General features: G+C 39.3%; 1 protein-coding gene across 10 annotated transcripts in view; it reads right to left on the bottom strand.

Moving 5' to 3' along the window:
• The window catches only part of LOC136678065 (splicing regulator ARVCF-like), a 293,541-nt gene that overhangs the window by 21,797 nt on the left and 256,841 nt on the right, over positions 1-14,903 (bottom strand). For all 10 annotated transcript variants that reach the window (XM_066655878.1, XM_066655873.1, XM_066655872.1 and 7 more), the window contains one exon: positions 1,870-1,997. In XM_066655878.1, coding sequence (XP_066511975.1) covers positions 1,870-1,997 — 128 coding nt within the window. The remainder of the gene's footprint in view (positions 1-1,869; positions 1,998-14,903) is intronic.

The raw sequence follows: 14,903 nt of genomic DNA on the forward strand, positions 1-14,903 counted from the left end.
ATTTGCTTCTGGAGTAAGCTTGATATTTATGTATTTCCGAGCCTGAATTAGATAATATAAATAAGCAGTGAGCTCTGAGGGACACCGATAGAGCAAGGCTCGTTTAAACATGCTAATTTCAACATGAGCGTTGTGTTTCTACTTCATTACACAGCTCTAAAATGCAGTTTCCTACTTTTTGTGTCCTGTGCATGGTTTGTTTCCACTTAAGTGTCCTATAGAACTCTGGCTGGGTTTCATACAATCAAGAAATGCATGTCTTGTGTGCTTTTTGCCATGTGTTTAAGATTACTGGCTTGTTCGAACATCTCTTCCCTGCCCACAAATTCATTTCCTGCCAATATTCTTGAGTCTGTCATTTAACATTTGGATGTACATATTAGTATTCATGACATTTTCAATGAAAGTCATCTCTGCTACACCTGCTGAATTCATTCATCCCCATATAACACACTACCTCCCCATATTTCACAGATTGCACAGAGCAGCCATGCTTTACCCACCCTTAATTTCAATTTTCAAATCTTGCTGTAAAAGTACTCTGGAAGTAATGGCCTGGCGGTTGTTCAGTTCAAGACTGTGACCTTTATTCACTCAAGGTCTACAGTGTTTTTAATGGGTTTCTACACTATTCTACTAAAGTCATACAAAAGGTAAGTCTTAGACATAATTTCCTAACAAATGAAAATGATAGTTAATTTAGTTGTTACCGCTTCTCAGACATTATTTGTTTTTAATAGATTTTTCTTTCTGCTGAATAAATGGCTTGGATATTGTTTATAAATAAAATGATGCCACTTTAAATAAGACTACACTTATAAATGTTTATTCATTCATTCATAATCGGGAATACACCCTGGAGGGGGCGCCAGTCCTTCACAGGCATACACACACATTCACTCACAGACACTTTTGAGTCGCCAATCCACCTACCAACGTGTGTTTTTGGACTGTGAGAGGAAACCGGAGCACCTGGAGGAAACCCACACAGACACAGGGAGAACACACCACACTCCTCACAGACAGTCACCCGGAGGAAACCCACACAGACACAGGGAGAACACACCACACTCCTCACAGACAGTCACCCGGAGGAAACCCACGCAGACACAGGGAGAACACACCACACTCCTCACAGACAGTCACCCGGAGGAAACCCACGCAGACACAGGGAGAACACACCACACTCCTCACAGAGTCACCCGGAGCGGGAATCAGACCCACGACCTCCAGGTCCCTGGAGCTGTGTGACTGCGACACCTACCTGCTGTGCCATCGTGCTGCATAAATGTCACAGAGATTGAATGGCAAGATTGACCTCTTTTTTGTCTAACAGTGAATGTGTCAGAGAACTTACAAAAAATGCCAAGGTACACACCAGATCATCATTAGTATGTATAAAGTTAAATTTATCATAAATATGTGACGGTTAATGTCGACTGATGGAGAAGACAAAATAAGGTCAGTATTTTGCAAGATCTGAGGTTTAACCGTGTAAATGGATGTGGGTTCAATATTTGGCAGGTCACTTACCCTTTCTATATATGTGTTATAAATTATTTTAATGACTTTTAATGTGTTTACAACCTAATTAACAACAATTAATAAACAGACTGTAAATCTTATGCTAAACCTTGTGCCAATTAAAATAAATGAAACATTGGTCTCACATCACATATAGATATGGGACATTCATAAGTTTCCATACCCTGCCAGAGTATGAAAATAGCATGTACATATGTGTGAAGGGTGATATCATGGTCTAGATTTGGTAGATTTATTCATGTAAGACTGGATGCTAAAAAGAAGCATGATCATTCCATTGCCAAAAGCCAAATATGTGTTTGCATCTGTGTGTGTGATGCTCACGGTCCACTGTCCAGCGCTGAGATTCTGTAAAGCTCCAGCTGCTGCCTCCAGGGTGTTGTAGTTCTGGCTTTCTGTCAGCAGGGACAAATAGAGACGCACCACCTCTGGCTGATACAGCAACTCGTAGCCTGTGGAAAATAAGAATACACAGAACAGTGAGGATATATATATATATATATATATATATATATATATATATATATATATATATATATATATATATTAGAGAGAGAGAGAGAGAGAGAGAGAGAGAGAGAGAGAGAGAGAGAGAGAGAGACCAACTCCATAAGCCATATGCTGCAAGACGACAAAGTTTCACACACTCCTGAAATGACACTGAGATAAACACAAAGGAGAAAAATGATATATATATATATATTTGAATTTCAGTTCGCTCATAGCACATCCCTTATGCTGCACACTAAGTAATTAGATGAATTTCTGCTTGATTGCCATGGTGCACAGGGAAGGAACAGAGACAAAACAATGTTCACAGCAATCCTAGAGAAGGAGGAGTGTGAAAGGAAGATGTATTGTCAGGTTTTAAAGATTCTTTTTTCCCCTCCAGGCCCCAATATTGTTCCAGACATTAGCTAAGCTTCCCACTCATTTGATGCTACTGAGCTTGTCTGCAAACTTCCACAGAGACACTTAAGATCTCTTCAAGCTGCTGCTATTGCACAATGTCATTAGACTCAACACACTAGCAGGAGAACCCTAACTGCCAATACAGTTAGATCAGGTAAAAGTCACCTGTATTGGAAAACATCACGTGGAGTTGATTTTGTTTGTGAACATACACATTTCTTTTAATATAGAAAAGCAATAAACTCAGTAAACTGAAAAGGGATATCTGTATTTTCCCTGTGACTATGTGGTTTGGTCACTCTCTGGTAAAGAGTAGGCCTAAATGGGTTGCACATGCACAACAGGGGCAAAGCTGATGTGGGATCCAGCTGCAGAGCACGGGGAAAGAAAGGAAAAAAAAAACCTTTAAAAAATTACACTGGCTGCTGTCGCTCTGTCAGCGGTTTCCACAGCAACAAGGTGAGTCAGCCAGACAAGGTCACGCATAACATGGACCATTACCAATGAGTGGCACTGAGGAATGGGTGCATATGAGGGAGTGTGTGTGTGTGTATTTATCTAAGCTGCAAAACCAAAATTCATGGGCTTGGGTGAATGTCAACACAGCTATTCCCTGAGCTTTGTGTAGAAAACGCCCACAACTCTACCACATACTTTATAAATACAAACAATCCAACTGACCATGGAAACCTAACCAAGAATTAATTGCATTTCTCAATTCACTGTGAAATGTGTTACATTCATAAAAAGGTATCAAAAAGTGAATTTTAACTTTCCAAAACCTCTGCACAATTCAACTGTCAAGATTTTAATAAACGAGTTGTTTGACCTGAAATCAGAATTAATCACAGTAGTAGTAAAAATAAACATTACAATGAGTTTGATATGTAGAGTGCCTTTCTCAAACACAAAGGCACTTCAAAAGAGATCAGCATAACCCATGGCATGGTATAAACATGAAATAATAGCAAAGTTGTAATCAGCAATGGCAAAAACAAACAAACAAACAAAAAAAACCTCAAAATAACATGATATTTTATATGTAAAAAAGTAATGACTGGCTTTAAGTAAAGGGTATAACCCTCGCAAATATAAGATTTAGACTATCTAATTATTTTTTTTCGAAATGCAAATTACAAGGCGATTCCATAAATGTTTCTAGCACTTGATCTGCAATAAAATATGGAATTATTACTTTTTTATGTATCTATTTAAGGTATGTGTCAGAAAGCCAGTATGTCCATTTATTAAACAACATTATACAATATATAATATATTATACAACAGCAACAGATCTTCCACTCATAGAGGGCAGTTAATACCAGGGGAAAGCAAGAAGACCAGACCCATTGGAAACTAATGTATGATCAAATTTTAAAAGTACATAAGGGCAAGTCCATGAATAGCAATCTTACAGCAGCCTTTTAAACACTCTAAAATTGGACAATGGATTTAGTGAAGACACTGGTGAGCAGAGAATTATAATGTTCTTTTCGGCCATCGACAGTTATGGATGAGTGCTTTGGCGTCTATTGGCAATATTGCACAGGAGAGTGTATAAAAAATTGTGAATGAAACCACACGTCCACTCCATAGAGTCCCTCAAATAAAGGTTTTGACATGAAATTGAAATGAATGCACTGCCTGATGCCCGAGACACTATTTTAAAGATTTGGACATGCACCATATAATCAAAAGTTCTTGGACTCCTGCTTGTATTTTTTTTAGTCAGAAATCAAGGGTAACAGCAGGGAGCTTGTTAGCTGCACTTTGCTTCTACTTCTACATTTCTTGCTTTGCACTAGACATTGGTTTGAGGATTTGATGGTATTCAGTCATATAAGGATTGCGAGGTCCGGGATTGATGTTGGATTAGTTCTGGATCACAGATCATCCCAAACATATTTGATGGCACATCACTCCATTGAACACATTTTTTCAACTGCTCTTCAGCCCAGTGCTGGGGAGCTTTATACCCCTATAAATGATACTTGGCACTGGTCACTGGTGACCTGAGACTTGTTAAGATCACATTTCATTTCACACTGTTCTGTGGAGTCGCACTAATTACACTAATTACAAATGGTATCTATAAAGTTTTGGGTCAATTATATATATATGAGGAAAGATAGCATAGGCCACAGATAAAAATCAAAGAGAAAACATGAAACACAGAGCATCTCCTTCTCTCTTACCTCTTCCAGAGTTATTATGTGATTAGATTTCACATGCAAGGAGCAGAGGGGATATCAGACAGTCATGACTCTCCAGGTAACACACACCACTCACATTGTCCCTGAGGAGAATCCATTTACAAGCAGAGTATCTCTCTCTCGCTCACTCTCTCTCTCTCTCTCTCTCTCTCACACACTTTACTGCACATTAATCATCATCAAGGCCTACCAGCAAGAATAGCTAATCTCTTAGCAGAGCAAGTGTCATTTTGTTGCATGAAGCTTAGCTATAAATGCTGTATATACCCTGTGGCCCACAGTCAGCTCCTGCTGGCTTTTAACAGACACTTCAAAAAGATTCTGATTTAATCATCAAATGTGTTAGCTCATATGTGCCAGCGCCATATTAAAGGGATATATTTGAAAGAATTCAAATTAATCCAAAATGTAGGTTTGCTTTTACAGTTTTACATGAGATTAATTGGATAAATATAGCTAAAAAGACATACTACAAGTTCATACTCAAACGATTAGCACTGTGCAAAGTGCAACCTTCAAAGTGAATTCCAAGTTTGCTGAACTATAGAGACGCTTGTATAATCTCCATGGGAAATCACTGACTGATTGAATGGAAGACAGAAGTCTTGTTCATGCTAAAAATGATCAGCAGCAAAAAACAAGACTGAACTAAATACCTCTGCTAAAGACTCAGCTCAGATTTAAGACTCGACTCAGATTCAAACCCCAATATTTGAGACTTGACTCAGATTCAAACTCAAACCACAGAGACTCGACTCAGTCTCAAACCACTGAGACTCAAATCATGACTTAGACTCAAACCCCAAAGATTTAAGACTTGACTTTGATTCAAACCCCGCAGACTCAACGCTAAACTCAGATTGAAACCTGGAAGACTTGAAGTTTGATTTAAACTCAGAGACTTGAGACTTCACTCAGACTTAAACCCCAGAGACTGGAAGCTCGACTCAGACTTAAACAAAAAAACTTGAGACTCGACACAGACAAAACCCCAAAAATATTTGAGGCTCAATTCAGATTCAGAAAACCAGAGATTTGAGATTTAACTCAGATTCAAACCGGAAAGACTTGAGGTTTCATTTAGACTCAAACTCCAGAGACTCGAGAATCATCTCAGACACAAACCTCAAAGATACAAAGGGCAAAGAGTCATGACTTAACTTAGATCCAAACCCAGAGACACTGGGACTCAGACTTGATCCTGAGACTTGTACGAATCAACATCTCTGCCACAACACATGCAGAGTGGTGTGCCTCTGTGTGCCTGTGGGGGCTAAATATGAACAGTGTGTTACCCATTTAGAGGAAGATCAGCTTCCAGGATGTGGTGGATGGGAGAGTGCTCTTTTACTATTTCAGCCTGTTGGAGCGTGAGTGACTGTGTGTGTCATCTTCCTTTTCTGGTGTTTGCACACACAGTCATCCCCCTTTCAGCCTCTTTTAGTTCATCACCCTCCATAACGAGCTTGAAGCCTTTCTGGAAGCTAAAAAAGGGAGCAGACTGCGGCATAGAACAAAGCAAAAGCAAGAGTGAGCGTGTGTGTATTCATGTGTGCACTTGCTCTTTTCTTATGCTAAATCTGCGGCTTTTTAAAAAGAATCTCTTTGGCTTAGAGCACGGGATGCCAAGCGAGTATCACACAACCACAGAGGAGAAGGATCCTCTGTGCTTAGCAACGGCAACTTTCACTTCAGCCTCTTTCAAGATGAGGCCAAGGCACTGAAATGAAGCAGACTGCGGCTAAGACGTTAGTCGGCAAACCAAGCTTTCAACCCAGATCATACATGTAGTCAGAAAATTAAAAGGCTGTGCGTCTCAGATGAAGGCTGTTGACAGTTTACCCAAGACAGTGGTTCCAAGCCTTCTTCTTGGAGTCCACCTGTGGGGAGCCCTCAAAGCTTTAGGCCTTGAGACTATTTGTAATAATATCTGGGAACTACAAAATACATCCCTGTAATTTTAGTTTGGTTTTTATAGAATAATTCTGCTTGTACTAAAACTCTGTGAAACTTTGTACTGAAGCTATGTTTTATATACAGCTCCCCGATGGCTGCAAGTCAGATAAAATCTCCTGGAACCTTGAATGAGCGGCCAAGAGCACACATAGGTGACAAAGGAGAGAAAGGCTGTACTTGCTGTGGTATCCTACCTTGTAGTAAAGAGCTCCCCTTGTGTGCAAATTCATGAAACACATGCAAAACAGGGAGGGTTTTGGTTGGCCTATTCTCTGCAAATGGTCTGTCAGTCAGCCAATTTTTAGTGCGGGCAGGGGAGGGGTGTGTGTGTGTGTGTGTTTGTGCGTGGGGTCCGGGTCCGGGGGTACCTCCCTGAAATGAGTTTTTGCAACTTGGGATGTCTGTAAAGGCGATGTCCATGATTGTAATCAAAAACACTTTTTATAAAATTCAAAAGATGTTTCCTCACAATTTGCTAGTTTTCCACTGTGCTGGAAAATGGTCTAATATGTTTATGAAGTCCCAGTGTCTCTAGGCTTTCTCTCTCTCTCTCTGTGCTCATGGGAGAGAAAGGGTATCTGTACATTTTTAAAATGACGTATTACTTACGTTGGAAATGTTTGAAGTTAAACTTCAGCCGTGTTCAAACAACCGTTGTTTTCCACCCTCAAACACACCTTTCCACCTTAAAAGATGTGGAGTTTCTAAATACAAACAAACCAAAATATGTCCCCTTTAAGGTTGAATTGACTCAAAATTTGGAAGAACGCTAACAGTATGAAAGTAAACACAGACCAAAGGTGCTACAAAACTGAACAACTGGAGTTACAAATGAGTTTCTGTGGTAATTCAAACTATGATTTTTTTCTTTTGAAATTTTGTCCTCAAACATAGCCAAATTTTTAAGGTACCTAATCCATTAATGTAATATATTCAAGAGGTTTACAGATAGCCTAACAATCAACATAATTATTTGGTGACAACAGAACCAACCACTGTCACTCTAGGACTTCTGGATGTCCCCGATACATTACTGAATGCAAATAAGAGCCATAGTCTCTCTATATTTTATTCAGTTGTGAGGGAAAACAGCAGCAGATGCTTTACTGAAGTAGTCACTTTAAAACTGCAACATACTAGTTAAAAAGTCTAAGAGAATGTGTTTACTGGCTTCAAATGTCAATGCTTAACTAGGATTAATAGAAAAGTCAAAAGTGCACTACTGTTAACAACATTAGAAATAGAAATTTGTTGATCAAACAAATAGTGGGGGCAAGAGTTACGAATTCTGATCCTGGAGGGCCAGGTTTCAGCACATTTTGAGAATCTCCCAACTCAAAAACACTGAATTGAATCTTGTGAGAGAAATCATCAAAATATACTGGACTCCAGCCCACCACAACCACGTTTTTTGACCCTTATTCTAGGGAACTGGCTTATTAGTTAAAATTTGCACACCCTGAGATATAGCCTTGGGATAATAAAAAAACAAAACAAAACAGAGTGATATGAATGCCTTGAGTCTCCAAAAAGATGGCCACACAAGCGACAAAACCCCCAACTAATGTCAGTGTTTTCTTTTTGTAAAATCTATGATAACCATTATATTATCTTGGTTTAATGTTTTAATGCATCATGACCCTTTTCTTCATAACATAATAATAATTCCAGTTCCACTTCAAGATTGTGTAGTCACTACATTCTATCACCTGATGCTATTGCAACATTTACGTTGGAACTGGAAGTTTTGAACAAAAACTGCTAAAAAAAGAAGAAGCTGAATTTAGCTTCATATCACAGAAAAGTTAGGAGTATGAGATAACTTATGATTGTTGAATGCTTCCAAAAGCACACAGTACTCTAAATTTTACTAAAGTCCAGCAATGGTTCTGTGATATCACTGCAAACTGGTTGCCTACAGAGCACCACTAGTAGCCTGGTATTAAAATGCTGTTCTTTTTTATGTGTTCTTATGACACATCAGGCTCTGGAAGAGTTGTCCCATTTCATAGGGGAAGATATTAATCAGTTTCAAGAGACAAGATGGCACAGGAAACCAAGAGGTAGGGATAAAGTAAGAAATGAGAGTCACCCAAACCATCATCTTATGGTCCTTCTAGGATTTGGCCCCTGATGTCACTCCACTAAAAATCATCCACTGCTTCCGATTTCCACTCCCTCATCCCCTGACAATGGTCTATCGCTGTTTGTTTGCATTGCCCTATTGCTTCACACATTTGTATTACTATATGACTGACACTGCTCCTCTGCTTTGATCCCAGATCCTTCTATATATCCGTGGTATTGTAATCTCGATTGTTCCCGCCTGCAGAGTCAGTGTGTACAGACAGACAGGGTCAGTGGGCTGTGTAATTCATTCCCTCTCACTAGCATTTGTGTGATAGCCTCCGGCTGGTTAGCAGGCAACAGTGGATCATTATGAATAATTGGTGAATGATAGGATGTGACCTTCTTGTTCCAAGCCAAGGACACACCCAGACCACTGCCACACAAGCATAAGTATACATATATCTGCCTGGAAGTATATGCTTGAAATGCCAAATTAGAACACCTACAAGTGACTGCAGAAACTCAGTCACGTGGGAGTACATCCACGTAAACGAAGACGAAACAACTGGCTGTGAATACAAGGTAAAGCAGACAATTTGGAGGCATCCCAAACAACAAGCACACACACGCACCAAAGCTCACCCCACAGGCTCTTCAAGCTAATTAGTGTAATTAGCTTTCCTGAGAGTTTCTGATGCACAGAACTGGGGTACACTACATAGGCAAATGCCTCTGCACAGTCTGAGGCAAGCCATTAGAGAAAGGCTGGAATACCAAAGCAAAGGCAAAATTCTTTCAAAAAACTCTTTCCACCGGTTCAACCAGGTATTTCAAAGTCAGTATCTTATGCAGCTGAAGCCCTTTCCTGTCTGTATGTTCCATTTAAAGGTACATACAGCTCAGGAAGAGCATGGTAATGAACTGAGGCAGATGCCAAACTACTCAGAATTTAAACAACTTGAGGGAACTACTTTAACAGAATGATGGAAGAATAGCGACCACAATTTCTTGGTGGCACTTCCAGACGCTGATTTACTAACATCCTAAACACAGTTATAATTTGTGTGCGCAGTAATAGCAATGGCAGACTTTGGCCATACTTTCAGGGATTAGCAAAAGATAAATAGGTAGATGATGACATCAGTTTGAAAGATAAAATCTTACAGTAATAATAGAGCACCTTGGACCTTTGTTACAGGAGTTTTTACACACAGGGCTTTGACAAATTAGGATCTCAATAACATCTCTTTTCCAAAAAAAAAATACTCTGGTTCTTGAAATGGTTCCGTTCAGGATTCTTAGAACCTTGGAGCTATCCAGTGAACCTGCCCACCAGTTTTGATGGGAACCAAAGATATATCATCAGCAGGGATATGGAAGAATGCTGGTTTGGTTTTGCTAAATTTTAGTGTCACTGACGCTGAATTCAGAGCCAGATCCAGAGATAAATGGACAGTCATGGTTAATCCACAGTTTACAGTGGATTCAGGTCATAGTGATGTATGATACACTGTGATGCAGAGTTCTGAGTGATCCTACTGTGCTTGGGACAAGTGAGAACAGTGGAAAAGTGTAGCCAATATGCCTCGAGGTGCCCCTAATACAGCCACGACTCCAGACAACACACAGACAGACCATTTTCCTGTTTTTTTTCTTCTTTCCTGTTTACTTTCCAAATGTCTTTTCTCTTTTCCCATATCAAAACGAAAAGATACTGAGACACACCAGGTTTGTGGGGCTTTTACCGTTGCAAAAAACTGATGACAATATAATATGCTGCAAATGAACCTGTCCAGCTCCAATGCGTGATAACGCTTTATTTGAGGCCCTGTGCCCTTTCTCCAGTCTTTTTTGTCTTGACACATTCACTAACACTGTAGTGATTTGCACTGAAGAACCTACTATTTTTGTTTCAAGAAGGACATTTTTTTGGGGACCAATTAAGGCTGGTGTCAATGCTCCAAATGGTTCCAAATTAGGGTCACATATAGGAACTGATCACATTCCACATTGGTGGAAAAGGGCTATGTGTAAACCAAAGCTTGGAAGGCTACACAGCTCTTGAGGTTTTCAATTTCAAACCTAAGGTTTGAACATTATTTATGTCAACCAATTATGCTGAGAATGTATCTGATGAACTGATTTGAGTGTGTTAGTACAAGAACATAAAAAAGGTGCATTTTCTAAAGTTTTCTAAAAGGGGCAATGATAGTCACCATAGTGCAGTATTAAATGTAGGTTAATAGGAAATAAACACTGACGATTAAGGGATGCCAAGCACTGAGTGGCTCATCAATTAGCAATTACGTAATTGGGTTCAAGCATCTTCCTTTCTGGCTCTAGTCATCAGCGTATTGAGATTTGACAGGAAATCAAATGATGATAAATTAAAAGGCACTTTGAGTGGGCAATGAATACTACCTGGTCCCTGGTTATTTCCACTCACTTCTATTCATACACATACACCATACATTGTCCATTTATAAGCCCATGAAAGCTCATTAAAGGCTAACTATTGATTTGCTATCCAAGTGAACAAATACTCTACTCTATTGTTTGAAGGTCTGTAACTGATCATACAGGATCATCCCCTGAACCGAATGCACTTTTGTCCAGATCAATTTGGCAGGCTTCACTCATTGGACACATGAAAAATTAGTGTAGCTTTAGACCACTTTGTATAACTTGCTGTAATAGCTTGCTTGCATTTTTGAAGACAGAAGGAGAGACGCACCCTTTGTCCTATATTTGAAAAGAGTAATTGGGCAGCTGTATGCATCTTTTTCCTTTCTTGCTTCCAAGTTTAGTGAGTTGTGCACACATTTTGCATTACTTTAGGTATATGTTTACCATGATCACAAAATAATTTTAATACATCTAGGTTGTTTTATTTCATTAAAAGTGTTATGTTTTGTGGGTTTGACTTAGATCTGCCCTAGATTGCTCATAATATAATTTGGGGTCTTGTCCGTGATTAGAACCTGAGACCTCTGAAGTCCAAATCTGAAGCAAGAATCATAGCCTTAGCATGAGAATTTTACTGCGGTAATTTGACTGAGTGTGCCCCTAAAGAGACACAGTGAATGTTTTCAATAAAATGTGGCCACAAAACAATGTACTGAGGCCAAAAGAGAATAAAATATATCAGGCCAGAAATTTTTATTTTTATTTTATTTATATGTTTGTTTGCCTCAATGTATCTCATGGCCACAATATATCGTGTCCTCAATATACTATGTCAAGGCCTCAATATATCATTTTGTGGCCTCAACATATTATTTTATAGCCATTTTATTAAAAAACAAATGCCAGGTCACATTAGGGCTCCATATATTAAGAAACTGCCAGAGAGCTGGACATTTCAGAGTGTTACCTGTCTCATTGTAAATTATACAGTACTATCCTCACTGGAATCAATACTGACATCTGGAAACTAACATTATTTCAAACAGTGTCATGATCAGAGCCAGTTCAAATGTGAACAAACCATAGAGGAAGAGACACTGAAAACCTCTTATCATATCACTTTGGAGCATCTTTTAAAAAAAAAAAACACAAGCTGTCAAGGTCATTAGAGCACAGCAGGAAAGTGTGTCCATCTCCAGAGCTTGGTTCTTTGACAGTCCGTGATTGTAAATGCGTGTGTGTGTGTGTGAGAGTGTGTCAGAGGTTAGACCTCTATGTGACAGGAAGTCTCAAAACCATTGAGTTGTCTTTGTTTCAGGGAAGCTGGGCCACCAGCTCGGATCAACAGGAACAAGGTTGGCATCGCTTAGATCCCACATCATCCGTCTGAGGCTTCAAAGTCTGTCCAAGGAGAGGACGTTAGGGACTCCAAGAGAAGACTGACATGCAAACAAAAGCACCTTTTCTGTTAGCTGCCTTTGATTAATCATTCCAGGCCCAAAACAATGTCCTGGTCACTGGGACGGCACCCCATCTCTTGCAGGAGTGTAAAGTACTTGTAGCAACAACTACTTTTTATTTTGATAAATATAAAAAGGTGTTCCATTTCACACCAGAATACATAGCTAATTCTAAGTAATGGAGGTTTAGAGAATCAAGATCTTATCTTGTAATCTTGTGCAATGATTCTCTTTCTCATCCATCTCGTGTTAGCTATTAGACGCTTCATAACCTTCATATATAAGATCTGCACCTTTCCTTGTGTGAACTTACCATGATCCTTATCTTCCAAACGTTAATAGGCTGATGTTTTGAGCAGAAAATGTAAACAGCTGTTAGCCTTCACATTTTGAGCAGGTTTAATAAACGAATAGTTGGTGTAGAGACTGATCTTTATGTAAAGGGTGGTTTAACTTTGAAACTGACACCATAGTTCCAATGAGATGAAACTTTGTTATTAGGCAACCCTTCAGCTAGCCTCCAAGCACTCACGTACCACACATCCCAAGCTGTGTCCTTGATTCTACTTGATATTCAGCAGAGGACGACCATTAATTTAGGTCATTTACTTCTTCAACAGGCTAGCCTCTATAGTCACAGAATAAAAGGTTTCCTTGTGCTGGTCAAAACCACTATCAAGTGGAGAGTGTGTTCTCTCTTATGTGTGTACATGATGGGCAATGGACATTTTAATTGCATCTATTGGAGGAAAAAAAGGCCATTTTGCTATGCATGTGTGCATCTGCATGAGTGCTCAGAGTATGGTCAGAGGGGAGAGAGTAGGTGAGAGAATATGTGTTACAACTTCTTCCACACTGGAACTTATTCTGTTATTTTATGCACTTTTTTCACTCTGTGCCCTCCTGTCCTTGGAAGAATAGACGATTTGCAGCGTTCTACAATGGAAAAACAAACAGATTTACTTTACATTGCACAGAATACTAGGTTTTAAACTGAGACCACTATGTTTGACTAAATGGAACTGAACTGAGTGAAAATGTATAAATGTAATAATATGGGGTATATACAGAGGTTTTGTGCAATAAATTGGTGGGAAAAGCAATTGTACACAGTTCATTCAAAGTTAAACTTGTATGGTGAACATTTGTAGGTGTGGTAAAGTAAAATTGGGAGAGAAATTACACCGCCCTGTCCTAAAAGCGGTGTTGGGAATCTTTTATGTTAAAATAACTAATAGCCTTGCTGCTGTAATACTTAAGAGGTTAAACAATCCAGAAGTTTTGTAACATGGTGATTTTTGCTCTATTAATAAAGCACAAGTGGTGTGTGCAAAATGGATAAAAAACTAGTATCCACTAACTCACTTGAAAATTGCAATCTCACCAAGGCAACCATCATACAATTACACTAGCAATTCTGTTCACTGAAGAAAGAAAGAAAGAAAGAAAGAAAAACAAGGAAGAGAGTGAGAGACAGAGAGAGAGAGCTGTAGAGGTAGGGATAGATGGATAGAATAATCATTTCTACAGTCACTGTCCATTCTCTAAACTCCACTGACCATACAGGAACACACTGTTGTTCTCTAATCACAGACTGTAGCTCTGAATACTTTGACCCAGAGAAAGAATGACACAGGCAGACATGCTGATAGACAGAGAGACAAACAGACCAGGTAAAGCAAAAGAGACTCTGAGGTGTTGACAGTGTTTTATGCACTAACTTTTTTGTTCCGGGGAACGGGAAGAATGACACTCACAGGATGTTTGAGCTGTCAAACAGCATCTTGGGAAAGTTCTGAGCTCATACACAAGAGAAACAAAAAACACATGAAAAAAAAAAAAGAAATTCTGTCAAAAATTCCCCCTTCTTGCCATCATGGAAATCTATAACTCAGTCCTTACCTTCTGTATCTTTATCTTGTTTGATTAGTCTTTTTGAGTGTGTATACAGTCTGTGTGTTGTCTGTTTTAACAAAGTCTTACATGTTGGTATTGTACTGTTGCAACATACTCACCCAGTCATACCGGTGTACAATTTCACACAGTCAATCCACATATCAACCTGATTTGGGACTGTGGAAATAGAAGCACCCGGAAGAAACCTACACAGATACTGGGAAAACACTCCAAACACCTTGAACCTGTAATAATATGCCATCTGCATCTGCATGGGGAGCAGAAATGTAAGGACAGTGTTGTGTGCTAAAAACATGACACCTGTGATAGGACGAGCAGGAAAAGTGATGAGCGACGGGACTTGACTAAGGTTCAGGGGAATGGAGGCATTCAAAATGTTGGCTTCACATCAACGAATTAAAGAGAGGGATGCCTGTGGGTGAGG

This window comes from Hoplias malabaricus, chromosome Y, assembly GCF_029633855.1.
Source record: "Hoplias malabaricus isolate fHopMal1 chromosome Y, fHopMal1.hap1, whole genome shotgun sequence".
In the NCBI taxonomy this organism is placed as follows: domain Eukaryota; kingdom Metazoa; phylum Chordata; class Actinopteri; order Characiformes; family Erythrinidae; genus Hoplias; species Hoplias malabaricus.